Here is a 26,766-nt window from a genome sequence, read left to right as displayed (position 1 = left end):
TTGTTATAATGACAAAAGCCAACGGTTAGACTGAGTGAAAAATGATTTTAACTTGTAGATCAGTAGTTTTAAGTTCGAACCCAATGACACCTCAGTAGTGTGTGTGTGAGAAACTCCCCTCCTCTTGTAGTTTAGACTATCGCATGCATTTTTAAAAAAAGAAAAAAAAAACTTATGATACTGGTATCATTTACTCTTGGTTCAAATGACAACCATGGATAATTTTTTAAAATAAAAGGTAAATAAAAGTTTGAATTAATTTGTGACAAATAGTATAATCACTAGGACAACATGAGATGAGAGGAATATATATATGCAACTCAAAAGGGTTGCTACTTTTGCCAAAACACCAGACAATAAAAATTGACCCAACAACAAGTGGCTTCTTCTACAGCACAACTTTCAGCAAGGCAAAAGACGATAAAGAAATCTTTGGGGACATCACTTTGATGTTTGCATGGCTTTAAAAAGCAGAAAAGCATTCACACAAAGAGATAATCTGATGGGGTCCAAGTTGAAAATGAATTAAAGCAAAGAGAGGGGAAAGACATAGAGACCATTTTGTCAAGGGCTGCAATAACCAACAAAGGATGATTGTATAAAAGTGGCAACAGGCAGCCAATTATGATGTAATAATTCTCTTACAGTGTAGTCTCACATAGAGGTTGCAAATAAATATCCAATAAAATGAGACAATTCTGTAAGTCATAAACAAATCATACCATGTAAGTCATTCCCACTTGAATGATATTCATGTGAGGTACACTCATGTTTGCAGCACCTGCTCTGCAGTTCCTCCTCAAGAATGCATAGAAGTAGTTTATGACTAGCTTCTTCAAGAAAAATGAGTTCTTCTTTGCTCTCACATCTCCATGTGCAAGCAAATAAGTAAATCCCGAGTCGATTGCTTCTCGAAGAGCAGAGAGCTCATACTCCAGACTTGGGTCTTCATCTGATGGCATCACACTAGACGGCAATGCTGTACCAGCGGTAGTTTCTTCTGAGGTAGAAGTTCCTACGTCTTGCAATCTTCCATTATGCATCAATGGAATTTTAAGTTCCTCAATCTCTTCACCTCCTGGGACTCCAGAATCCCATGATCTGGGTGAAACATCGTCAATGTCTGAATCATTTAAATTGCTCTCCAGGGCAAGATCTTGAGCCTCCCTCCTCAAAAACTTCTCCAGGCTTTCAACAAGAAGTTGTTCAAATGCATATTGATCTTCCTTCCGAATATCTTTGTAACCATATCGGGCTATACAGCGGAACATATGGTAGTCTTTTGGGCAAACTCTTCGAAACAGAAACCTTTCTTCCTGAGGGACCACTGGGACTGGGACATACTTAATGCAAACAAAAACTATAGTAGAGTGGATGGCTGGTAGGCTAAGAAGGAATTGCACAAAAATGGATGGGATGCCTTGGACAAGCTCACTATACAGCAGTCCAATTCCTGGGACTCTCACGGTCCCAAGAGTGGAGCCAAGATCGGTCATGAAATCCATGGATATCTTCTCCCTGACCTCACTTCGGTACTTCAACACACTCCCATAGTTCCAAGTGTACATCACGCAAAGGAAGCAACAGGCAAAAACCAGTGGCAGCCAACCACCCTCAAAGATTTTTGATAAAACTGCACACAAGTAGATAAACTCTACTGATCCAAATACAAGGGGGAAACACAAAGCCAGAAACAAGTTGGTCTGCCAAATGAGAAGCATTACAAGTGTCACCAAGGTGGTGCTCACCATCATGACACCAACTTCAGCTATTCCTGCATGAACAATATAATTGCATTAGAAAATTTACCATTACAGGATTAGAGTTGGTAATTTTTAAAACTCCTGTTCGACTAAGAAAACTCGTCATTATTGTTGTGAATGATATAAGCTCAGTAGTCCTGTGCTCTAGATATTCAGGGAACTACTCGCCACTATTGAATTTGTTGAGTCATAGAAATAGTACCATGCTGGAAAACAAAGCAGGAGAAAAGCACTAAGTGTTGAGGGAAAACAAAGATCTGCTGTCATGTTGGCATCATTTACAGCTTTCAAACTTTGAAACCCTTTTTTTTTGGTCATATAGAACTAATACATAACTTATTTGTAAAATTTATAACATAGAGAATTTCATAACATTGGAGTGTGAAAAGTTTAACCAACTTCATTAAAATCTAAGAATATTTTTTGGCTTTTCGACCAAATATTATAGGAAAGAGAGGAAAAGGATAGTTAACCGTATGCATTGGCAATCTCTGTCGTGCTCTGGAAGATGGAAACTACAACTATGCACATGACCATTAAAAACCAATTGATAACAGGGATGTAAATTTGGCCCATTCGTCTCCTTGAGGTGTGAACTATCTTCAGCCTTGGAAAGCATCCAAGAGCCATGGATTGCTTAACACATGAAAATGTAGCAGATATCATCGCTTGGCTGGCAATCATTGCAGCAAGGGTGGCTACCACAAAGACTGGCCAGAAAAGAATACCTGTTTGTTCACAAAATTCAGGGACTGGAAGTGTCAAACTGAGGCACCAAATACAAACAGATGCTCCTCTATGAAACAATTAGAAAGGAATTGAAAAGAATGGGTAGCCATGATGTTGGCAACAGTCACCTGGCACAGAATTATAGAATATTCTAGACGCAGAATCAGGGTATTTCATCAGGTAAGCTGCTTGGCCCAGGTAAGCTAAGAGAAGGCAGGGAAACACCACAAAACTGAAGGCAATCTGTGTAAGATGCATAGATTATAGGACACTTTCGATTAAACAATGTTCATGAAGCAATTCTTCAAGGGAGAGGTAATGGATATGCATTGGCCAACCTGTATGGATCGTACAGAGAAATGTCCTAAATCAGCAAACATTGCTTCGGCTCCTGCAAAAGCATAACCAGTGATGTATTTGAGCAGGCTTTTTACTATAAATCCAAAAGAAAATATTGAAAAAAATGAATAAATGGCTCTCATTATAACAACTTTTATATATATTATATTCATGCTCTGCAAACAGTCATGTTAAATTTACAAATCTACGTGGAAAGAATGAGCTAAATGGACAAAAAGTTTCAAATATACAATTGCTTTTGGATTTCATTTCAAGAAATTTGCTTAAGATACAAATCAGGTCTTATGATACGAAAGCAGGACTTCAATATCCAAATGTAGGTCTCATGATATGCAAGCTTATCAGGTTTCCCCTAAAACTATAGTAATGTTGTCTTGCCAGATATTTGGCATATTATGTTAGCAGACTGTCAATCTAGACCATGCATTTAAGAAAAATCTCTAATGATTCTTATCAATGGTTCAAATTGACAGTTTGGCTACAAATATGCCAGGCTATCTAGAAAAAGAACATTCCCTCTAAAATTATAAGCAAATATTTGCACAATATTTGTTTCAGTTGGAGAAGATCACTGATCTGCCTCATATGATAGAGGTATTTAGAGAATATTTCCAGTGGATCCTGTACTTCTGAAGGTTTTAAAGGTGAGATATACCTGTTATGCACAGAACACAACCACCAAGAGCTAACCACGCTTCTTTATCGTTCTTCTTGAAGAAAAAATAAATATAAGCAGGATTGAATGCCTTCAGGACGGTAATATCATACTTCACTAGATTGTAAATTCCAATAGATCCAAGACTGAAAAACCACAAAGCAAGTATAGGAGAAAACATGACACCCACTTTGCCAGTCCCAAACCTCTGTATGTTGAACAATACCACAAGGATTATGATTGAAACAACAACCACAGCAGCTGTAATAAAAATCAATCAGATTAGAGGCCATATCCAAATGCAATTATTGGCACATACTACAAAGAAAACAAAAACTCAAGCAAAAAATTAGAGTTATCAGGCAGTCTAGTAGGTTCAAGGCCCACCAAATGAACTTCAGTGTGATACCAACACCCTAGGTATGTACGATCATTAAAGAATGACATGAAAAGAAAAGAAACTTGGAACCTAAAAACACATGTTCCTTCATTAACTCTTAAGTCAGTATTATAATTTTTCAATTCTATCCCCGGGGAAATAGGATTCAGTTAACAAATGAACCACAGGTTCTCAAAAGGGAAAAGATACCCACTTGTACCAAACCCTGGAACTTCACCCTGCAGGCCACTCACAGCAGACATCACTACAACAACCAAAAAGAAAAAAAAAAGTATCAGTCAACTCGTACATAGATAAAATAGAAAAGATTTCACATTTAATACATGAAATGATTATTGCAGGTTCAGACAGGTCCAACGAAAAGTTCTAATTCCAAAGTAATATGATTGGGGACTATAAAGTGCCAATAATGAACTGAATCAAGTCAAGAAAGCCCTCTTTCCAACAATGAAGGGATGCCTAATTCTGGTTGCCTGTCTAAGAAGAGGAAGTGGAAGAAGATGCAAGAATAATCCCTGGCTGATAATAGTGATGTCATTTCATATCAATATAACAATCTGGCTTACATAGTGTTAAGAGAAAATATCATTAGTTACAGCTTCAACTTATATTTTTGGTTGAGTATAGCTTCTGGAGTATGCCCAATCCATTCAAGTACCTGATATTGCTGGGGTTAGAATACCATCCCCTATAACCATTGAAGTTCCCATCAAAACGAACAATAATAGGAGAGTTTTCAAGAATGATCTCCTTTCTAATGTCTCTTTTATACGCAAAGCCCTTTTCAACTCTGGAGTGGGTAATTTGAGCCTAAAACTAGAAATGTGTTCATCAGCTGGCTGACGGTTTGGCAGCAGATTAACCTTTGCATACCTACATATCAGCGAGTACAATGCAAATGTTCCTCCTACAATTGGAAGAATAAATGGTGTTGGGTTAACAAGTATAAACATAACAAGAATACTAAGAACTAAAGGAGAAAATTACTTCGATGAGAGAAATGCCTACCTTCTCCATTATCATTGGCTTTGAGAACTACAAAAACATATTTCGCTAAAGGTATAAGCGCAATTGTATAGATCACTATTGATAAAGCCCCCAAGACATCAACATCCGATTCGACTTTCACCCTGCTGAACACATCAGCGAAGACATATAAAGGGCTTGTGCCCATGTCACCATAGACCACACCGAGAGTTTGGAATGCTAAAGCAAGAGTGCTCCAAACAGAAGCATCCTGATTTATTAAATAAACGTCAGTAGACATGGATAGGTAGAGTACATTATATAACTGAGACAAGCTAATTCTGTCTGCAAAAATGAAGTAGGTGTCTGTTCGCTTAGGCTCATTTGATCTGGACCTTTGAATAATTGGCAGGCTTTTGACCTTTCCTTTAATTTACTTCCAAATCCACATATTGTTACATACAAAGGGAATGAAAGTAAGCATGTTATTTCCTTCACGCTCTTGAACACATATTGATAATAAGGATGCTGAGACAACACAAACTAGCTGTCAAATCCTAATTCTGCTGATATACGACATTTACTCCAGTATTGTTTTACTTGTTGTAACTTACCTTACTTAATTGTGAAGCATATGTTAGCTTGTGGACTCCATACACAAACTGTGTGTGCTAAGATTAACTGTTCTTGTCCATGCTTCAAAAGCTAAACCCTCTCACATCTCCAGGAAACTCTCAAATCCCCAAGGATGTGAATCATATTAAAGAATGAAGTAATCACTGCTCCCAAAAGATTAATATCTAATTGCCAATCACTTCAATCGCTCCATTTGCATTTCTCGATACATTGGTAGGCATCAATACCAAATTGCCAATATCCCATCTTCTTTAATGGTTAAATAATGTAACAAAAAATGACAAGAAGAATAAAGACTATTAATTTGGATTTCGAACTTTCGGACGGTGCTCCGTATTCCAATCTTAGACGATGTCCATGAATTTGAACCGAACTAACACACACACACACACACACACACACACACACACAAACAGCATAATGGATAACAAGAACTAAATAACACATAAAAGCACACAAATCTCACAAAATTTTAAGAAATTGAAAGCAATTGTGACATTACTTTAGAATGGTCGCTACCACCACCAGCAATCTCCATGGCTTCAACATCAAAAGAATCAACTCTCTTGGGCTTCTTGGCAAGCCTCCTCCTGAGAGATCCATATCCTTCTCTGCCAACATTTTCAGAAAGCATCGACCATGGAGGTGACTCTGAGTCCACTTCGCTTCCATCAACCCACCTCGAGTCACTACCGCCACCACTCCCACTCCTAACCACCAACCTCTCACTTCTCTCAATCCCATCTTCTTCTTCCATGTTTCCACAGACCCTTCAGAACCCACATGCAAAAGACCCTAACTTTGCTGCCAGTACCGCTCTGGGAACCAAACTCAGCTGGTTCTGATGAAGCTCCAATAATGGGTCACGGAATTTAATTCTCTATGATGTTTTATGAACCGTTCCAAAACTTGAGCCTGGGAAATGAGTGAGGACAACAATAGCTACTAGAAGCGAAACAAACATTATTCGTTACGTTACGACTCAAAACATGCTTCTATTTATTTATTTATTTTGGATAAGAAAATCATGCTCGTATCTTTCCTTGGCTTTTCAGCTAAATGAGTAGAGATGGATAAGCTCCTATTGGTCCATAATCATATGTTCAGACACTTTTTTGTTTATTTAATTTATCCTTATTTTTTTGGGTCAATATTTTAATATCTCTGTTCACTTAATAGAATCTTTTATTTTTTAAAATTATATATATACACACATAAATGTAGGTTAGGTTAGTTGATTAATGGCATGTGTGTTTGTTGTTTTCGAATATGATTCCGCTCATCTCACGGTTAGAGTAATTTAGAATACATTGGATTAAAAAAAGAAAAAGAGTAGTTTAGAATATCAACTAGATAATCAGTTCTCTATTTTTGAAAAGCCCTTTTGCAATTTACAAATAAGGGGAGCGATATTTAAGATGGACCAAGACTCCAAAGCATTTCCGTGGTTTCATGCATCTACACACTCTCTAATTTATTATCTGATTATTTGTGGAAATGCATGTTAATTATCAACCATTTGATTAAAACACACAACAGTAGACATTTATTCTGAAAAATGAAAAAAAAAAAAAAAACTTAAATTAGTATCTGAAGTAATCTTGAGTGTTGGTTAGCATAGGATAAATCTGGTATTCTGTTGTTCAACCACCTGAATTTTCTGGTCAAAAAATTTACCAATTTGGCAATTTTTTAGGATCTGTATCCTCTTCTGTTTGCTCTAAACTTCTCACACTTATCCATCCACTGATTCACATATGAAAAGTATCTTATTACGCTGGTCATTTTTGACCTTTTGTCCTGTTTAAAATCATGGGTTTTACTAGAGATTTAAGCCCAAATAAACGTGATGATGATGAATAAAAAAAAAGGCACTAGAACTATGAATAATGAATTTTAAAAAAGCAAAATTGTAGCAATGATCCCTTAAATAAAACCTAACTTTACTTTTCGTATCTCATGTCGCAAAATTGTAACAGTCAGGCACGGACCTATGACTTGTACAACTTGGGCTATAGCCCAGGTGAGTTTTATTTATTTATTTATTATAGTTAGTGTTAATGTTAAGCCCATTTAGAGCATAAATATCAATTAAACTAATTGGATAATTGTAGTCTTACCTCTAGGTGTCGTGTGTCTATTTGACTCTATCTTTGTGATGATAAATTTTCATTTTTGAATTTTCTTTTCTTTTAATTCATTTTTGTTCATCATGGTAGACCTTAGCTGGCATTTTTGGTGTAAAATAGGCTTTTTAAACAAATAAAATAAAAATTATATGTTCTTAAAAAGACTTTTATATGTTCATCATGGTACATGGAGGTGATGGCTAGATAAAAGCCTTATTTACCCCTAAAATATCTATCATGTGCTTGATATGTGATCAAGTTTGACAATAAAACAAACAAAATTAACAGAAATGACTAGTTGTGCAATGCGAGATCTAATTAAAACACCACGTAACAATTTTGCAACGTGATGAATAAAAAGTAAAATTGAGTCTTAGTCGAGGGCCTTTAAAAAAAACACATCATGAGAAGGTGAAATGTTTCGTTACACCTGAATTTGATCTATATTCTTGTAAATTAAAATAATTTAAAATAATTTAGACTATAAATTTTTTTAAATAAAATGCCTGTATTAATTACAAGCATTGCAAGGCCACCCTTCCGTTATTGGTAGGTAGGTCCGGTTCCTATGATGATGTCATAAATTCCCGCCCGACGCATATTCGTGGAATATTCAAGAAAAACAGCATGTCGTTTAGGTGACATTAGAAGGCTGGGCCTGGAGAATTATAATGAAAAGTGGGCCAGTTGGGCTCCATTTTACTTAACGCACATTCACAAGTAGAATAAGAAGAAGCAGGGAAAGCAAAACGCAAAATAGCTTCTGGTTCTAGGGTTTATTCGAGCTCTGCGATTTCAGGCGCAGAGCGTTCAATTCTTTTCCTTATCGCTCCGATCGTTCATCTCTCAAATACTCTAGCGGTTTTGCCAAGGTAATATTTCGATGCTATCTCTCTCTTTTTTCGTTTAACATATAATAGACTTTGAGAATAAGTATAAAGCCAAAGTATTATTAATTTATCGGATGAGAAGTTCGATCCTTGATGAGTTTAAAGGGAAAATAAATTATTCTTGTTTGATGGCTTTTGCTGTTTTATATATGTGTATAAATATATATATTTTCTTAGGTTGAAAGTGGTTTTGCGACGATGGCTCGGGTTTATGTGGGGAATTTGGATCCTCGAGTGAATGAAAGGGATTTGGAAGATGAATTTCGGATGTTCGGTGTTCTTCGAGGGTTATTTTCCTTTCTTACTAAATGCCTCTACTTTTTTATTGTTTGAATGAGTCACAATAATTATTTTAAGGTTCAGTGAGATTTATTGGTGCTGGTACTTTTTTATGCAATTGATCACAGTGTATGGGTTGCTCGAAGACCGCCAGGATATGCGTTTATTGAATTTGACGATCGCCGGGATGCTCTAGATGCAATTCAAGCTGTGGATGGTTTGTCTGACACTCCCACTCCAATTTGGGTTGACACCATAGTTTTCCTTTAGCGACTGCACGTTATAATTTGTTGAAGCTTCCACCTGTTGAGAATACCAAAGGCCCATCCTTTTGAACTAAACTGTAGTTTCAGATGCATGTTACTTGTTACTTATAGTTAGCATGTCTATTATCGTCAGTCCATTTTTGTTAGAGAAAGATGTTAAGGCACATAGAAGAGGCATGTCCATCATATTCTATGATAGATTCTGTACACAATGTGTTTGAGTTCTGTGCTATTATCAAATATCATCATCATCAACATTATCATCTTCACCATCGTAGCATCTTTATTTCCTATTGGAAATGCTTAAAGCTTCCTATTCCCATTCTTGTTTCAACAGGAAAAAATGGTTGGCGTGTCGAGCTTTCTCACAATTCTAAGGGTGGTGGAGGCCGTGGTGGTGGTGGAGGACGCGGGCGTGGTGGAGGTGAGGACTTAAAGTGTTATGAGTGTGGTGAACCTGGTCATTTTGCTCGAGAATGTCGCTTGCGTATTGGTTCACGAGGATTGGGTAGTGGAAGGCGCCGAAGTCCATCTCCTCGACGCCGCAGAAGTCCCAGTTATGATGGTTATGGACGCAGGTATACTGAAGACCTATGTCTTTTTTTTTTCCTTCCTCTGCATTGTACATCATGTGGTAAAATTATGCACTTCGCCACATCCTTCTTGGGCTTTGTTTCCCAGCTCACATAGAAATGAGATGTGACAAATTGAAACTTGTGATATTTGATACATTATTCTGTGTAACCCTACTAATTATTTTGTACTAATTGCCTTGTGGCTGCCAAGTTAATGTTTTATGTTGTGGCAGGAGCTATAGTCCGCGTAGGAGAAGATCTCCTCCACGACGCCGTAGTGTCACACCTCCTCGACGTGGACGAAGCTACAGTAGGTCTCCTCCATATCGCCCTGCTCGTCGTGCTTCACCTTATGCCAATGGGTAAGTCATGGCTGCACAATGTCTTACTGTTTCTTTTTACAAATATGTTAAATGAAAGGTTGAGCAAGTGTATTTTGGATGGTGTTATGTATTAGAGGACTTCATTTCTTGTTGATTTCTACGAGTAGCTGATTCATGTGTTTGTTTGTCATCTGCAGGGACTAAGCTGGAATTGGAGCAAATGCTGGATGACCTTGAAAGGATGATGTCTCCGCTATATTATAGTTCTAATAGGATTGGTTGAACTGACGAGAATCATGTTAGTTATGTCGATGTTGTGACGATGGGTTTTGTTAGAAACTTGGATTTGGATGGCTTGCTTCTACGAAGTGTTTTTGCCACCAAAAGGGGTGCCTTGGACACCGTTTTGCGTCGGCTTTCTCGCTTCAGCGTACTGAAGAGGTCCCTTTCCTACTTTTAAGTTGCCATATTATATCTGTTTATATATGATTTTTATGTGAATTTGTCCTTTGTGGTTGGATTTCATTGTTTGCATTAGAGGTTCCTAAAGTTTGCTTGTTTTGATTTGAGGTGTGATTTCCGGCTAAAACGGCTTCGTTTCGCCACTTACTGCATCTTAGTTCTCACGGTTCCCATCTCTGCGTCCACCAGAGTATTCTACTTCTTGTTGCTTCTACATATTGTTCAGTGAAACTGGAATATCTAGAAACTTTGGTACTTTCTACTTTGGTTGCATGCGGCACTTTTTTTATTGCAGTCTTCTGCAACAAAGCTTCCTGAATAAACTTTTTTTCGTTAGCTGGTTCAAGAAGATGAAGCTGTTTATTGCCTTCCCCATCTCTGCACCTCTGCACAACATGTACTTGTTGCTTGTTTTACTTGAGAAACCTGGCTGCATCTGACCATATTAGTGTCATCATCGTCAACAGTGCTTCTGTCATAGTAAGACCTTCACTTCTTAGTTCTCTACTAGCTGGTGGAAGAAGGTGAAGCTGTTGTTGCCCTATTGGTTCTTTTCTCTCGAGTCTGGTTATCAATGGTTGAAAGCCAGAGCATCCATTGTATTAGTTTTAGAGCATACTTAGTATTGTTGGTTAATCTACCGACTGAGTTGAGATGAACTGCAGACCTTTTTCGATTGTGGAGTCCGTCGCAAACGCATCATCGTCAAGACCTAAGACTTACCTCTGAAATCTTCTTGATGTAGCACACTTATTTTTGCACAGTTCTACAAACCACACACCGCGCGCATATATAAGATTTTACTCATCGCGTAATTTGTTTAAGTTGCTTGACCGAAGAACTGAATCCATCATTGAGGGCTGTCAGGCATGACAACCCTGTTTGGCTTGTGGTTGGTCATGCCTCAAGTGATCTTTCCCCTTACCCTTGAAACTTGGTGGTTGCGATGTTTATTTTTCATTTCTATTTGATTTGTATTTTCGTTGTTGACTTGTAAATTAATGTGCCGATCTGCCTTCAGAGAAGGCAATTATGAAACAAATGTGATGGTTTAGTACTTGCATACTTTACATGATGATCATGGCGGACAAGTCACCATCTTGGATTTTTTTTGCAATAATCTTAGCCTCTAACATTCATTCATAGTTAATAAAATGCGAAATGGGATAAATACATTATATAATATGTGAATTTTGTATGTATTATTGAAAATTTTGTTAAAAACACGCGTATTAAATATGAAAGAGCAATAAATAGTATATTTAAATAGTATAGCCGTGCGGCTATACTATTCATTAAAAAAAAAAAGGGACCCAAGATTTCTGAGTAGGCCGAAGTGACACAGTTGGGAAAGTTGGCTGGAAATGGGCTTCTTTTTACACTGTAATGTATGTCGCTGTTGTCCTCTACTTCTTTGGAAATTTCAATAATCAATAATGCAAGTTACTTTATTATTTGATGTGCTTTGGATTATCACCCCAAAATAAACTAACAGGAGGCATCGGCTAGATTTGTACCATTCTAATGGAAACAAAACTAGAATTATACGAGTTTGTATCACAATGTCAATGCACTGCTGCCATATATATTGAAGAGGGAACCAATGCAAGACCCACAGTATTCAAACTTCGTAGTGGTACATCTGAGGGAATGGAGAACCCAAGATTTGCTGAGTTTAAGCTGTGGTTTCTTGGCACCGTAGGTCTAATCGAATCAGCCATGAAAATCCCATTTAGAAATCCCAATTTCATAGCCTTAACATTGATTACCTCCTTCCCACTATTTTGCATGAGATTAATACATGAATTGCCTTATAATTACCAGCCTAGTTTGATCATGGAGGCAATATATCAGCTAAGAATTCTTACTTATGATGGAGGCAATATGAAATGGCCTCTAAATCTGACCATTAAAATTCTGGAAGTTTACCTCTTTTGCCTTGTTGACTTCCTCAGTGCCCTCACAACTATCTATGCTGCCTCAATAATCTTTACTAGTAGTGAGAGGTCAACAATGGGTCTCCGAAATCTTCTTCGAAATTCAATAACCAAAACAAGGTGGCATGAGCGTATGTTTACATTCTTTTATGTGTCCTTCTTGTGCTCTCTTTCCTCAAATGTTGTTGACTATTGGCTTTATACTAGGCCGTTACTTTCATCAGGCTGCCCAACTCGGTCGTTGCAGGGCTTGCATTTGATAGTTTATGGTGTGGCCTTTGCTAAATGGGCAGAGTACAGTGCCTGGTGGAACCTAAGTGTTGTTGTTTCCATTTTAGAGGAGAACAGAGGATTTGAAGCCATTTCAGCCTCATCAAAGTTAACCAAAGGAAATAGACTAAGAGGGCTCATTTGGATGCTTCTGTATTCTGTTTGGAGCTTCAAGTTGCCATCCCTCCTTGCCACATGGACTTTCCCACATATACTTGCATACTATTACCTTGACACAAGCTTCTTGTGCCTGGGCAAGGTTATCAATTGGGTGGTTCTCACAGTTTATTACTACGATTGCAAGAACCGTCACGACAAGGTTGCCATAAATTCTAAAGTTCTTAAGATCAAGCTATCAGATCTCTGATTCAAAAGTTTGTAATTGCTGCTTTTGCTAAATTAATTGAATTGAAAGTTACATGGGTTCACAAAAGTACATGGGGCTAACAAATGGTTTGTTGGCAATTCTACCGAGTAGACAATTTCAAGGTTTACCCTTTTTGAAATTTATTTCTAAGAACCAAATTCAGGGTTAACAAAACAATGGCTTGAATTTTACTGTGATTCTCACCATGTTCTTGGAAACTACGGTATTATTTTATATATCATATTGCAATTAGAAAAAGAGTAAAAGTCTGAGTCAAGTCAACTCCTGCCTCCCCACTCTGGGGTCATCAAGAAAGACTTCATGTTCATTTACAAAGTCTCTTGATTGTGTTTGGATGGAGCTTGGGAGTGAAAGCATGGAGATGGAAAGCAACCTTACGGTGAAGAAGAACCAGAAACTGGAAGCCTTTGATATTCTCAGAAAAGCTCTTATAATCTCTGCCAGAAACATCAACTTCTTCATCTTCACCATTCTCACCTCCCTCCCTCTCTTCTTTTTCTTGGTTTACTATGAAATTTTTCTCCAAAATTTCCTGGTTGAAATCTTCGAAATTGTGAAACAATCCCCAGGTTACGACTACAGCTACAGTATACGGCTAACAGGCTTGAATGTTGATATCACCCGTAAACTAAACAAAGAGTTTCTCGATGAGTTGATTCAACTATGTCTTCTTTATCTGGTGCCTCTCCATCTCCTAGAGCTCAGCACTGTGCTTGTGATCGTTGACTTGGCATCCAAGATATATACAGAAGAGGGACCAATGATGAGCCTCAAGGAGATGGTAAATAAGCCCTTTGACAAAGCAAGACTCAAAGGCACTTTCATTACATCTGTCTATGTTCTCTTCTTGTCAACTTGTATTTTACTCGGATTGATATCGTTAGTAACAACCTACTTTGTTGTCTTGAGGAACTTCGGTTGTGATGTGTTCTTTGCTGCACTGTGTTTGCCAGCATTTGTTGGACTGCTAGCTTTGTATTTGGCGTTTAGTGCTGTATGGAATATGAGTCTTGTGATTTCAATGTTGGATGGGGTTCATGGAACTGGGGCATTAGCTCTAGCAATTTATTACAGCAGAGGTAGCGAGTGGCGCGGGCTTCGTTTGATGCTGGTTTTCTTTGCTTGGGGAGAGGGCTTAAGGTTGCCATGCCTCTACTTTGGCTGCTATGAAAGAGAGTATGGAATTGTTGCACAGATTAGCTTGTTCTGCTTGGGGAATGTCCTGAAGTGGGTTGTCTGTATGGTATATTTCAACGATTGCAAGAACCGGGCTTTCGAGAAGAAGGAATGTGTTGAATCTGTTGATGATGAAGTTGGAACACAGGTGGAAGCTGTTGGGGAATGAGCACTACAAGAAAGTACATGGAAGTGATCTGGTAAGAAACTCCAAAGAACAACTAGAAACAGCAACAAGTTCACTCTCCATCAGTTTCCACATTATGTTGGTTTTTCTCCATCAAATTTGGTGTTTTTGTGCTAATTACTCATGTATGAATTTAATTGGAAAAGTTCATATAAATCTGATATAGACTTGAAAAGAAATATTTCCTTGGAAATGCTCACTTTATGGTGAATGTCATTTGACATTTCTGAATTGTAAAATGGATTTTAGAGAGGAAACCTGACAAGGAAATATAAAATGTAGTTGAGAAGTATAATGAGAGAACAGAGCAAACAGAGAAAAACTGAACCCAATCACATAAACTAGAACAGTATCTTCAAGATTTCAACACAAAAAACTGTCAAATGGTGCACTGTCCGGTCGTTGATTATTAAAGGCTTTTTATCACAAATGATCCCTTAGGTTTACGAAATTATCACATTTCGTCTCTAACGTTTTTTTTGTGACACTAATGGTCCTTAAGGTTACCTTCCACACATCAAAATGATCCCTGCCGTTAACTTATGTCGAATTTTGTGTTAAATTGATGAAGTGACACATGTATTGAGCCCACACATCCAATGGAATAAAACCACATGGTTTTAAATATAATATAATATATTTTAAATATTTTTAAAAATTAAAATTCATAAAAAAAAAAAGTTAAATTAAAAGCAACTTAAATCTTTTTATATGTTTTTAAATATCTTTCATCCTCTGTTCAAATAGAGAGAGAGAGAGAGAGAGAGGAGTGGGTCTGTGAGGGGAAAAGGGAAAGAGAACACATGGAGAGGGAGAGACAGAGATATTTAGAAATATATAAAAAAAGATTTAAGTTGCTTTTAATTGATTTTTTATGGATTTTAAGTTTTAAAAAGATTATATTTATCTATATATATATATATATATATAAAGCAAAAGGCAGAGAATGGTGAAACATTCAAAATACCAGAAAATGTCCTTTGTTAATGCAAACATTAAGAATTGAAATTATTAATTAAATGAGGATAATATGGTAAATTCACACTTTTTCGTATTAAAAAAATAAAAATGAAAATAAAAATCAGATAATGGATCATATTTTTATGGAACACAACTACCCATTATTTTTTTAAATTCTAAAATAAATTAAAATTCTTTTTTTAAAAAGCCTCTCGCAAGCGCGGAAGCGCGTGCGAAGAGGCTAATCTATATATATAAAGCAAAAGGAAGAGAATGGTGAAACATTCAAAATACCAAAAAATGCCCTTGGCTAATGCAAACATTAAGAATTGAAATTATTAATTAAATGAGGATAATATGGTAAATTCGCATTTTTTCTTATTTTAAAAAATTAAAATTAAAAGAAAAATCGGATAATGGATCCTATTTTTATGGAAAACAACTACCCATTATCTTTTTTAATTCTAAAATAAATAAATTTTTTTTATAAAAAAAGCCTCTTGCAGGCGCGAAAGCGCGTGCGGAGAGGCTAGTATATATAAAGCAAAAGGCAGAGAATGGTGAAACATTCAAAATACCAAAAAATGCCCTTGGTTAATGCAAACATTAAGAATTGAAATTATTAATTAAATGAGGATAATATGGTAAATTCACACTTTTTCATATTAAAAAAATTTAAAATTAAAAGAAAAATCAGATAATGGATCATCTTTCTATGGAACATATCTGCCCATTATTTTTTTTAATTCTAAAATAAATTTAATTTTTTTAAAAAAAAAAGCCTCTCGCAAGCGCGGAAGCGCGTGCGGAGAGGCTAATATATATAAAACAAAATGCAGAGAATGGTAAAACATTCAAAATACCAAAAAAATGCCCTTGGTGAATGCAAATATTAAGAATTGAAATTATTAATTAAATGAGGATAATATGATAAATTCACACGTTTTCATATTAAAAAAAATTAAAATTAAAAGAAAAATCAGATAATGGATCCTATTTTTATAGAACACAACTATCCATTATCTTTTTTAATTCTAAAATAAATTTAAATTTATAAAAAAAAAATTAATAGAAAATTTGACGGAAGTTAACGGGATAGACCTTTTTAATGTGTGGAGGGTAACTTTAAGGACCATTAGTGTCACAAAAAAGGTTAGAGACGAAAAGTGATAATTTCGCAAATCTCAGGAACTATTTGTGATAAAAAGCCAATATTAAATTGACTAAACAATGGCTACAGATGCGAAAAATTAGCGACTTGGGGCCTGTGGTATTATTGTTTTAAAATCATGACCCAATTAGCAAAACAGGGAAATCTGAGTCAAGTCTATCTACTCTTGATCCCCATCAATGTTCATTACACTTGCAGCCATCATGAAAGACTTGGTGTTCGTTGACGTGTAATGAGAATCAGCTCTGTTCTCCAATGAGCAGGGCCCATGGTATTAATTGTTTAGATCATGAAACAATTAGCAGAAGAAGAAAAGTCTTAGTCAAGTCAACCCTTGATCCCTATCAATATTCACTCCACTTGGATCCACCAAGAAAGACTTGCTGCTCATCACCTAGAAACTTTCAATTGTGATTGGGTCGAGCTTGGAAGTGAAGGTATGGAGATGGAAAGCAACCTTATCATGAAGAATCAGAAGCTTGAAGCCTTGGGTATTCTCAGAAAAGCTCTTATAATCTCTGCAAGAAACACCAACTTCTTTATCTTCACCATTCTCACCTCCATTCCTCTGTTCTGTTTCTTGGTTTACTATGAATCTTCTCTCCAAAAATCCCTGGTTGATATCTCAAAAATTCGAAATCCACTCTACAGCAATGTCCATGGTTACAGGGCTTACTTCAACTTGAGTTGGTCAATACCATTAGACATAGCCACAAAATTGAACAAAGAGTTTCCTTATCAGTTGACTCATCTTGGTCTTTTCTATCTGGTGCCTCTCCATCTCCTAAATCTCAGCATTGTGATTGTGATTGTCCATTTGGCATCAAAGATATACGCGGAAGAGATACCGACGACGATGACTTTCAAAGAGATGGTACATAGACCCTTTGGCAAAACAAGACTGAAGGGCATATTTGTTACATATGTCTATTTTCTTTTCTTGTCAACTTGTATTCTTCTAGGATTGGCATGGTTAGGAATAATATACTATGCTGTCTTCAGGGACTTCAGCTTCATGGATGATCATGCTTCCTATGCTGTTCTTTGTCCATCTTTTGTAGCACTGCTAGTAATGTATTTGGCATGGAGTTCTGTATGGAATGTGAGTGTTGTGATTTCAATACTGGAGGGGACACGTGGAATCAAGGCATTTGGTCAAGCAATATATCTCACCAATGGTTGTGAGTGGAGAGGGTTTATTTTGATGCTTATTTTCTGTGCTTGGGAAGTAGGTTTAAGGTTGCCATGCCTCTACATTGGCGGCTATGAAAGAGGGAATTATATTGGTCTTGTTGCACAGGTTAGCTTGTTCTGCTTTGGGAATGTGCTGAAGTGGATTGCCTGCATGATATATTTCTACGATTGCAAGAACCGGTCTTTAGAGAAGAAATGGATTATGAAGGGTAAGAAGAGAGTTGAAAGCTGTGGATGAATAAGCACTTCAGGCAAGTAGATGGATGAGATCTTGTTGAAAAGAAGCTCCAGATGAGCACTAATAGGAACTGCAACTAAGTTTGATTTGGATCATTCTGCATTATGTTGATTTAAGTCTTTTAGCTCAATTTGCAAAGTTCTTTAGCTTTTCTTTTGATTAATCATGTCTCACTTTACTTGGCAATGTTTCAAACATGTTTAGTGTAATCGTGAACATTAATTATATCTGCTATTTTCTTGCATACCCTTTGTTGCAAATTCCATTGCCATGTGGGAGACAATTATATCACGCATTTACAGCAAAAGGTGTCTCTTGAAATAGTATTGTTAACTCTTCAGAAACACTATTTTCCCAACAATTAGCACAGAAATTCTCCTTAAGAGTAACACAAAAACTATCTCAAATATGAGGAGAGTACTGAACTTCCCAGAAGTGGTCCTGGTAGGAGGAGATCCCAACCTAAGACAGATGGTGCAATGTTGAGTTTAAAATATAAAACCTTTGGCCTTTGGGAGCACCGTTAGGCTCTTGCATTCTCATCGGAGTGTTAAAGCGTCCAACAATATCTACGGTAACAAAAACGGTCTGCAATACCTTGATATATAATAGAACTATCAATTACAGCCTAAAGGTATCCACGAAAGTGCAAGGGGATATGAAATGGCGACATTTTCCACCAAGTAGACAAATTCAAGGTTAACTTCTGTTTAAAATTTCTTTTGTGAGCTAAGAAACAAAGTCAAGGTTAACAAAACAATGGCTCTGAATGTGAAAAATTAGTAATTCAGGGCCATGATAATTAATTATTTATTTTGTGCATCATGAAGCAATTTCAAAGACGGCAAAAGTCTGAGTCAAGTCCACCCATCAATATTCGTTCTGCTCAACCTTCAAAAGGGTTGGGGGTTGGTCTGGGGTGGGTCAGGGGCGGACTTGACTAAGACTTTTGAGTGTATTGCTAATTGCATGAAGTCAAGAAAGACTTTATGTTCATTTAGAAATTCACAATTGTGTTTGGATTGAGCTTGGAAGTGAAAGCATGGAGATGGAGAGCAACCTTATGATGAAGAATCAAAAGCTGGAAGCCTTTGATATTCTCAGAAAAGCTCTTGTAATCTCTGCCAGAAACACCAACTTCTTCATCTTCACAATTCTCACCTCCCTTCCTCTCTTCTGTTTCTTGGTTTACTATGAATCTGTTCTCCAAAAATTCCTAGTTCAAATCTCAGAAATTCTAAAACAACCCCTTGATGACCTCGTCCTCGACAATGTTTGGACCAGACCATTTGATATAACCAGAAAAATGAACAAAGAGTATACTGATGGGTTCATTCATCTGGGTCTTCTCTATCTGGTGCCTCTCCATCTCCTAGAGCTCAGCACCGTGTTCGTGGTTGTTGATTTGGCATCAAAGATATACACAGAAGAGGGACCATTGATGACTCTCAAGGAGATGCTACATATACCCTTAGACAAAACAAGACTGAAGGGCACTTTTATAACATCTCTCTATGTTCTTGTCTTCTCAACTTGTGCTTTACTTGGATTGATATGGTTAGCAACAACATTCTTTGTTGTATTCAAAGACGTAATGTATGATTTGTTCTTTGTTGTATGGTGTGGGCCATCATTTGCAGCACTGCTAACAATTTATTTGGCATGGAGTGCTGTGTGGAATGGGAGTCTTGTGATTTCAGTGTTGGAGGGGACATATGGCATCAAGGCATTTGCTCTAGCAATATATTTTAGCAGTGGGAGTGAGTGGAGAGGGATTCTTTTGATGCTTATGTTCTTTGCTTGGGAAGTAAGTTTAAGGTTGCCTTGCATTTATATCGGCTGCTATGGAAGAGGGATTAACTATATTGGTGTTGTTGCTCAGATTAGCTTGTTCTGCTTTGGGAATGTGGTGAAATGGGTCGCCTGCACGATATATTTCTGCGATTGCAAGAACCGGGCTTTAGAGAAGAGGTTGATGATGAAGGGTACGACAGGTGAAAGCTGTGGATGAAAAACAGCTTGTGCATATATGTGATCATGATGATCAGAAACTCCAGAGTACAATTATGAACTGCAGCAAGTTCAGCATCAATTTCCACATTATGCAGATTAACTACGTCTTCTAGCTCAACTTGTAATGTTTTTTTTTTTTCCTGAAATTTTCCTGAAAAGTTAATCGTGTAAAAGTTTACTTGGCCAAGTTTCATATGAATTTGGAATTATCTTAAACAGATATTTATCTATATCTGCTGTTGTCTTGCATACCTCTATGTGGTGAATGCCATTGGGAGACTGAATAAACTTGTGGTCAGATTTTCACTCACCTAGTTTGGGGTATAATCCTTATTTTGGTGGTCAATATAATCAGCAAATAAAATGCAGATAGCTTTATTGAAAATATGTACAATAGATATTTCAAACTTGTAATTGTAATGGTTTGTGGTTATGACAGTATATAGATGTGGTGGGTGATTTTTATTTTTTTGTTATAGTTTGTGTAACGTTTACTGTGTTGCTGAATGGGGACACATGACACTACAACTTGTTGAGATCACTTTCCTTCACAAAGAGTCCATGGAAGCCATAAGGCACCCGCCGGGGCAGCCTCACATCTGCCACAATATCAAGCTGAGGAGACTTGGCATCCATCACCAAGAACCTTGATTCTCCTGCCTTCTCATCGTGAACATACGTCACCACGTACCCATCATCCTCATCCGCCTCCGGATTCTCTGGCTCTCTAGCCACGAAAAACGGCTCACCCCCATAGCACCCTGGCCCAAACATCCTGCTAGCCACTATACACTCCTTGTGCTCCACATTGGACACATCTAATTTCACCACCCCTGATATCTTAGGCATTGGATCACCCACAGCTGCATAAATATACTTGTTCTGCCTCCCCACATAAGCCGGATTGAACACAGCAAAGTCTAGATTTCTTGTGGAGATGGGTTGCCTTGACACAATCCCTGTCTTGAGATCAATCCTAACTTTCTCAACCGAAGCATGGATCAAATCCATTCTCTCCAATGTGTGCTCTGCCGACAAAATGTTTGGTGCCACCATCACTATAGCATCCTCTTCATCCCAAGCATTGATGGCATGTATGATGTTGAAACCAGGCACATCAAACCACCTCATCTCCGATTCGTCTTTCGCATATCGCGGGATCACTCCGATTCTAGGCACCTTGGAAGGGTTCAAACCAACAGGGGATGCTCCTTTGGTGATCATGTCAATTGGGTTCATGCCAATTTGTATGTCAGCAAAGATGGCATATTTTTTTGTGATTGCAAAATCATGGAGGAACGATGGAGTGACCATAGAAAATATGGGCACGTCTGGCTGTTTTGTGCCGTTTGCATCAAACCGAAAGTATGTTAGAAATGGAGGCAAGGGGCCGTAGCGGAAGGCAAAGGCCTCCCCTGTTTCAGGGTCTATCTTTGGATGAGCCGTCATGCTCATGAAGAGCTTGCCATCAAAATCATGGCGTCCCAGAGTTTGGATATCTCCATTGGATGTCAAACGCAGAGAATAAGGGAGATCAGACTCGCCAAGCGCATAAAGTTGGTTGCCAAAGAAAGCCAAACTTGTGTTTGCAAGACCAATGCCATTAGCAGGATTGTATTGGCCTGTACACAAAAGAATTGAATATATTAAGAAAAATCATATGGAAATTTCTAAAATAAAAAGTTGTATTTATAGTTTGGTATTATAATTATTCGCATCTTATAAATTGAGTGAATTAATAAAACCACGGGGTTAGTGTGTAATTTTACCAAATTGATTTAAATAGTTAGTGAAAATTTTAGACTGTGCCTGTAAAGATGCGGGCAGCGGAGAGAGCGCCACGTGTGGCGGAGGCAGTGAGGCTGTTGAAGCTAGAGAAGACGTTGGGAAGAAGAGGGTAGCCGGCATCACGCTCAATGGTGTATTTGTAGGTCTTGACATAGCGGCTGCAGAGCACAGCACGGCCTTTGGAGATCCTAACAGAGTGAAGCATGCCGTCTCCGTCAAACAGGTGGTAGGGCCCACGTGGAAGGTACTGCGGGTTCGGGCCATTGCGGATGTAGGCACCGTCGAGGCACGGCGGCAGGGAGCCCTGTATGATCTCACACTCGGTCGGAGGAAGCTCATCAACAGGAGCAAAGTTGTTGGAGAGGACGTGTTTTGGGTCCACAGAAGGGCGCAGTGGAGGGTCGATGAAGCTGTTAATGATGTCATCCAAAGCGTTGAAGATCACTGCAGGTAGCGTAGGATCTGTTTGTTTCTTGGCCGCAGAGAATGTTGAAGCATTGTTGTAATCGCGAGCTTTTGTTTTTAGTGGCGGGGATGGAGTTTTTGGAGGCTGTGGTGCTTTTGTGGAGGTGGGTTTTGTAGCTGGTGGTGGGCTTGATGGTCTTTCTTCAATTCTAACAGAGGAAATGCTGAGCTTGGGGGTTGCTATGGCAGGAGAGAGAGATAGATTTTGAGTGGGAAATGTGGATAAGAAAGAGGAAGAGAAGGCATCCATAATTCTGGTATGGCAAAGTAATTAACAAAAGAGAGAAAAAAAAAGGTAGTGAGGTTTGGGATCAGTTGGTTGGAATAAATAAAGGCTTCATGATGGTGTTGGGATATTTGCTTGCTGTGTGAGGAGAGGACTCTTTCAAATAATTCTGGTTACAATCAAAACAGAGGAGGGGACCACATTCTGCAATATCTTCCCCTTCCCCAAATGGATGGTTCAGAATTTTCAATTCAAAAATTATATCTGGTAATACTCGCTAAGTTGATGTTTCACCAAAATGCATTTATTTCAGAGGGGCACCCTTGTCACCTTCATCTTGCTCCTTTTCTAATCTCAATTTGTATAGTATTTGGGTTAATATCTTTAGTATCAAGCTACTATCGGCAAGTGCTTTCTCTTTTAACTTTTTAAAACTCTCTCTCATGCAGAAGAGAGAGAGAGAGGGCAACTCCAGCTTTGGAATGGGAAATATACCAACCATGACATAAATGGATCTCTTCATAGAAAGAGAAATCATCCCTTCTAATCGAATGCTTGATGTATATTTTAGTGCCCGTTTGACATTGCTTATTTGGAGCAGAAATCACTTATTTTGAAAGTTTTCTTCAATCTGCCTGTTTGGTAAATAAAAAATAAATCTGCTTTCAAGCATAATTGCTGTCGCTGACAGCTATTTGGAGAAGCAGGTAAAGGGATGATTATATTTCGGCTTATGCGGAAAAGGGGGTGAGGAACCAGTGGTATTTTAATGAATTTTCCCGAAATGCCCAAATTATCCTCTTTAACTTTTAGATATTACTTCCATTGTCCTCTTCACTTTTTCCCATGCGTGTTTTTTTGAATCTCTTCTCCTTCCTCATTTTCTTCTTCTTCTTCTTATCTTCTTTAACAGAACCCATATCTACTTTTCTATAATTTTCAAAGAACACAAATTTACTTTTCTTCTATAATTTTAGCGAGATCCAGATTTAAGGATGAGCCGCATAATTTTTCTCTAGGATTCACACTTTATTTTTTGGGTTGTTTCTGGGTGATATTTATGTTATTCTGTTTTGGTTTTTATTATGTTTTTTTAGTTTGTATCAGGGTGATGTCTTTGTCATCCTGTTTTGGTTCTGATGTTTCTGTTTTATTTATTTATTTTTTCGTGTAGAGAATGAAACCTTCATTATAACTCCCACAAGGTTCGAGAAAACAATATGAAACTAGCAACCCAAAACACTGCTTAATCACGTACATAAACCAGGAAGAGACAGATAAATTTTTATTTAAAAAAACCAGGAAGAGACCAAATCTCCCAGACCATAATCGTTAATTTGTTTTACTCTTTTAATTTCTAATTTAACTTAAAATAAAAGAAAAGGAATGCATATATTCTTTTTTTTTTGTCTGAACCACGAGGTGGTCCTGGATGGGCCCCAACTATGGGTGGCACCTTTAAGCCTTAACCACAACCCAGACTAATCCCCGCTCAAACTGGGTCGGCCCGTAAGGGATAAAGTGTTGGCCAAAGTGGTGACTCCATAGGAATGCATATATTCAATAATGCAAGTAGGAGTAGAAATTAAAAGAGTAGAAGAAATTGCTGATGATGGGCATGGAGTATACTCGACGGGACTCCATGGGAATTGACAATTAATTTGCAATTGACTGTTGGGCATTGAGATATAAACTATAGTGGTAAACAAAATTATTGATGGACATATGTTCAGTTTTGCAATTGGTCATGACATTTGGAGATACTGTTATGCATGTTGGAGAGATATTGCTATCTAAATAAATGACTTCATTACTTTATAATTGAAACATAGTTAACAAAAGATTGTACAAGTCAAAGTGAAAGTGTTATTTTCACTAATTTAGAAGGAAAAAAAAAATTGTTAACATTATGTCATTTTTAGTCATTACACAAAATCACACCACTTTTACACAAAATTTTACCAAACATTCATAAATTGATTTTTGTACTAACAACAGTTTTACTATTTAGTTTACCAAACGCTAAACTACTTTCCTTCACAGCTGATTTCTCTCACAGCAAATCTCAAAGTAATTATTTTCACAGCACAGCAATGCCAAACTGGCCTAACCCAATACTCAGATTAGGTTTGCCCTGTTTTGGAACCAACCATTAAATGGCTCTCTTCATAGAAAGAGTAAGAATCTCTCTCTTTCTAAAGAGAGAAATAGTCCCTCAAGGGACGCAAGGACTTCTTTCAAGGCTTGTTTATCTTTTCTTTTATCTATTTTTTGTTGTTGAGATATTTAGTCATATATCCATTCTTAGCACTAAAACTATAAATAAACCATACACCATTTAATTTCTATAAACAAACCCAAAAAAATGACAACTGGCCCTATTGAATTTAATTTTGATTATTAAATTACTTTGATGCTTTATTGAGTGTTTTGAGTTTTTTTTACGAGGTTTTGGGATTGGGTTTGTTTTAAGAAATCAATGGCAGTTTTGTAATTTAAAAGAAGTTAGAAGTATTTTTGTTATGTTGTAAATGGGCTTTTTTGGTTTGAACTGCGAGGTGGTCCTGGATGGGCCCCAACTATGAGTGGTACCTTTAAGCCTTAACCATAACCCAGACTAATTCCCGCTCACACCGGGTTGGCCCGTAAGGGGTAAAGTGCTGGTCAAAATGGTGACTCCATACGAGAGCATGGATCGAACCCCTGACTTTGGGTGTGTTTGTAAAATCAATTTCATATATATTTTATTTTATTTTATAATTTGGGCACCTATATATATATATATATATATATAATGTACCTATATTTTTGTATACTAAATTACGTATATTTGCTTATAATGGACCATATTCAATAATGAACCTATTTTCTCTTATAAATAAGGGTTAATGACCTAAATGGTCCCCAAACTATTGCCCCAGTATCATTTTGGTCCACCAACTAAAATTTTCAATTCAAACGTCCTTAAACTTTTCATAATGTACCAATATGGTCCATCTGTCAAAGTCTGTTTATTATTCCGTGAAATCGAGGGACAAAACCGTATTTTTAGGTGAGTATCATCTTGTAAAAGGGTTAATGACCTAAATGGTCCCCAAACTATTGCCCCAGTATCATTTTGGTCCACCAACTAAAATTTTCAATTCAAACGTCCTTAAACGTTTCATAATGTACCAATTTGTTTTTGTGCTTAATTTCTTTTCTTCTTTATTTATAAATAAAATAAATTGAATTTGATTGTTAGGGTTCTTGTTATAGGTGGAGAGCTGTTAAGAAATTAGATTTTTCTGTTGACTCTGAGAGTATGTTGAGTGTTGAATCCATTGATGCACAAATTGAAATGGCCCCAAATTCTAACCCTAAACCCAAGCTTTCAACAACCACCCCATACATTCCACCGGAGCTTGTGTTCGACATTCTTTTACGGCTTCCGCCCAAGGATTTTATGTGATTCGTGTATGTTTGCGAAGCTTGGAATGCCATCATCCATGGCCGACATAAAGACTGAAACTTGCTGAATTGCTAACAATGAATCTTGCAACAATTTAGTGGCAGTTGGGAGGGAGTAGGAAGAAGAAGAAGAAAATGGGAGTTTTGGGGACCAAAATGATATTGGAGCAATAGTTGGGGGACCATTGAAATCAATAACTCGGGAGTTTTGTGTTAGCTTCGCAAAAAGTCGTATATACCCTTCAAAAACTCAGTCACGTGGCCATCGCGTGATCAGAAGTCACGGAATCTGTAACGGATGGACCATATTGGTACATTATGAAAAGTTTAAGGACGTTTGAATTGAAAATTTTAGTTGGTGAACCAAAATGATACTGGAGCAATAGTTTGGGGACCATTTAGGTCATTAACCCTATAAATAATGTACCTCTATATTTTTGTGTACTAAACCTTGGATTTTGAACATTTTCTTAAAATATACCAATTTCAAATTGCAAATAACAAAAATAGTTGTCATGTGAAAATTAAAATAAGAATTCTTTAAAGGCACCCATGTTGCAATTGACCAAGGAAACCTCAACTCTCATCTTCTATCATTCAAAGCCACTTAATATACATATATATATATATATATATATATATATATATATATATATAAGCCACTTAAAATATGAAGAAGATATAGTGCATTAATTTTTGAGGGGCACTTGCATTTTGATCCTTTTATTATAATAATATCGTTAGTATGTATCAACCAAGTATTTCTATCACTATTTGGGTAAAATCTCAATCTGTCACTGTTATATGGGGCAGCTTTGTTAATGATCTCACCTTATCCAAGCAAGCATTGGTTTTTTCTTTTCCTTTTCG

The 26,766-nt window shown here is 37.2% G+C and overlaps 7 protein-coding genes across 8 annotated transcripts; 5 read left to right on the top strand and 2 right to left on the bottom strand.

Annotated features, from left to right (window-relative positions):
• Positions 1-577: 577 nt before the first annotated feature.
• Positions 578-6,469, bottom strand: LOC110753215 (Potassium transporter family protein). Its single transcript, XM_021954058.2, has 9 exons — positions 6,012-6,469; positions 4,916-5,144; positions 4,566-4,814; positions 4,101-4,151; positions 3,508-3,768; positions 2,831-2,883; positions 2,621-2,735; positions 2,237-2,491; positions 578-1,774 (listed from the first exon to the last, which is right to left on the bottom strand). Exons 1-9 carry the CDS (start codon positions 6,264-6,266, stop codon positions 717-719), a joined length of 2,526 nt encoding a protein of 841 aa, XP_021809750.2. The 5' UTR covers positions 6,267-6,469; the 3' UTR covers positions 578-716.
• Positions 6,470-8,351: 1,882 nt separating this feature from the next.
• RSZ21 (RS-containing zinc finger protein 21) lies at positions 8,352-10,472 on the top strand. The gene is made up of 6 exons (XM_021954088.2): positions 8,352-8,510; positions 8,706-8,815; positions 8,936-9,024; positions 9,411-9,651; positions 9,882-10,010; positions 10,169-10,472. The coding sequence occupies exons 2-6, from the start codon at positions 8,727-8,729 to the stop codon at positions 10,173-10,175; spliced, it is 555 nt and encodes a 184-aa protein (XP_021809780.2). The 5' UTR covers positions 8,352-8,510; positions 8,706-8,726; the 3' UTR covers positions 10,176-10,472.
• A 1,612-nt stretch (positions 10,473-12,084) lies between these two features.
• LOC110753211 (uncharacterized) lies at positions 12,085-13,046 on the top strand. Its single transcript, XM_021954056.2, has one exon. The coding sequence runs from the start codon at positions 12,153-12,155 to the stop codon at positions 13,005-13,007; it is 855 nt and encodes a 284-aa protein (XP_021809748.2). The 5' UTR covers positions 12,085-12,152; the 3' UTR covers positions 13,008-13,046.
• A 224-nt stretch (positions 13,047-13,270) lies between these two features.
• Positions 13,271-14,570, top strand: LOC110753239 (uncharacterized). Its single transcript, XM_021954098.2, has one exon. It carries the CDS (start codon positions 13,363-13,365, stop codon positions 14,371-14,373), a length of 1,011 nt encoding a protein of 336 aa, XP_021809790.2. The 5' UTR covers positions 13,271-13,362; the 3' UTR covers positions 14,374-14,570.
• Positions 14,571-16,709: 2,139 nt separating this feature from the next.
• Positions 16,710-18,198, top strand: LOC110753183 (uncharacterized). The gene has a single exon (XM_021954016.2). It carries the CDS (start codon positions 16,962-16,964, stop codon positions 17,952-17,954), a length of 993 nt encoding a protein of 330 aa, XP_021809708.2. The 5' UTR covers positions 16,710-16,961; the 3' UTR covers positions 17,955-18,198.
• A 745-nt stretch (positions 18,199-18,943) lies between these two features.
• On the top strand, positions 18,944-20,693 carry LOC110753230 (uncharacterized). 2 transcript variants are annotated; one of them, XM_021954087.2, is made up of 2 exons: positions 18,944-19,761; positions 19,837-20,693. In XM_021954087.2, exons 1-2 carry the CDS (start codon positions 18,997-18,999, stop codon positions 19,963-19,965), a joined length of 894 nt encoding a protein of 297 aa, XP_021809779.1. In that variant the 5' UTR covers positions 18,944-18,996; the 3' UTR covers positions 19,966-20,693. The 2 variants fall into 2 exon arrangements, with proteins under 2 accessions (XP_021809779.1, XP_088102983.1); XM_088246857.1 differs by having other exon boundaries at positions 18,945-20,693.
• On the bottom strand, positions 20,316-22,564 carry NCED4 (nine-cis-epoxycarotenoid dioxygenase 4). The gene is made up of 2 exons (XM_021954085.2): positions 21,777-22,564; positions 20,316-21,589 (listed from the first exon to the last, which is right to left on the bottom strand). Exons 1-2 carry the CDS (start codon positions 22,468-22,470, stop codon positions 20,490-20,492), a joined length of 1,794 nt encoding a protein of 597 aa, XP_021809777.1. The 5' UTR covers positions 22,471-22,564; the 3' UTR covers positions 20,316-20,489.
• Positions 22,565-26,766: the final 4,202 nt, after the last annotated feature.

This window comes from Prunus avium, chromosome 1, assembly GCF_965620075.1.
Source record: "Prunus avium chromosome 1, drPruAviu1.hap1.1, whole genome shotgun sequence".
Taxonomy (NCBI): Eukaryota; Viridiplantae; Streptophyta; class Magnoliopsida; order Rosales; family Rosaceae; genus Prunus; species Prunus avium.
The sequence above is the reverse complement of the archived record's forward strand: the minus strand, read 5'-3'. Positions and strand labels throughout refer to the sequence as shown.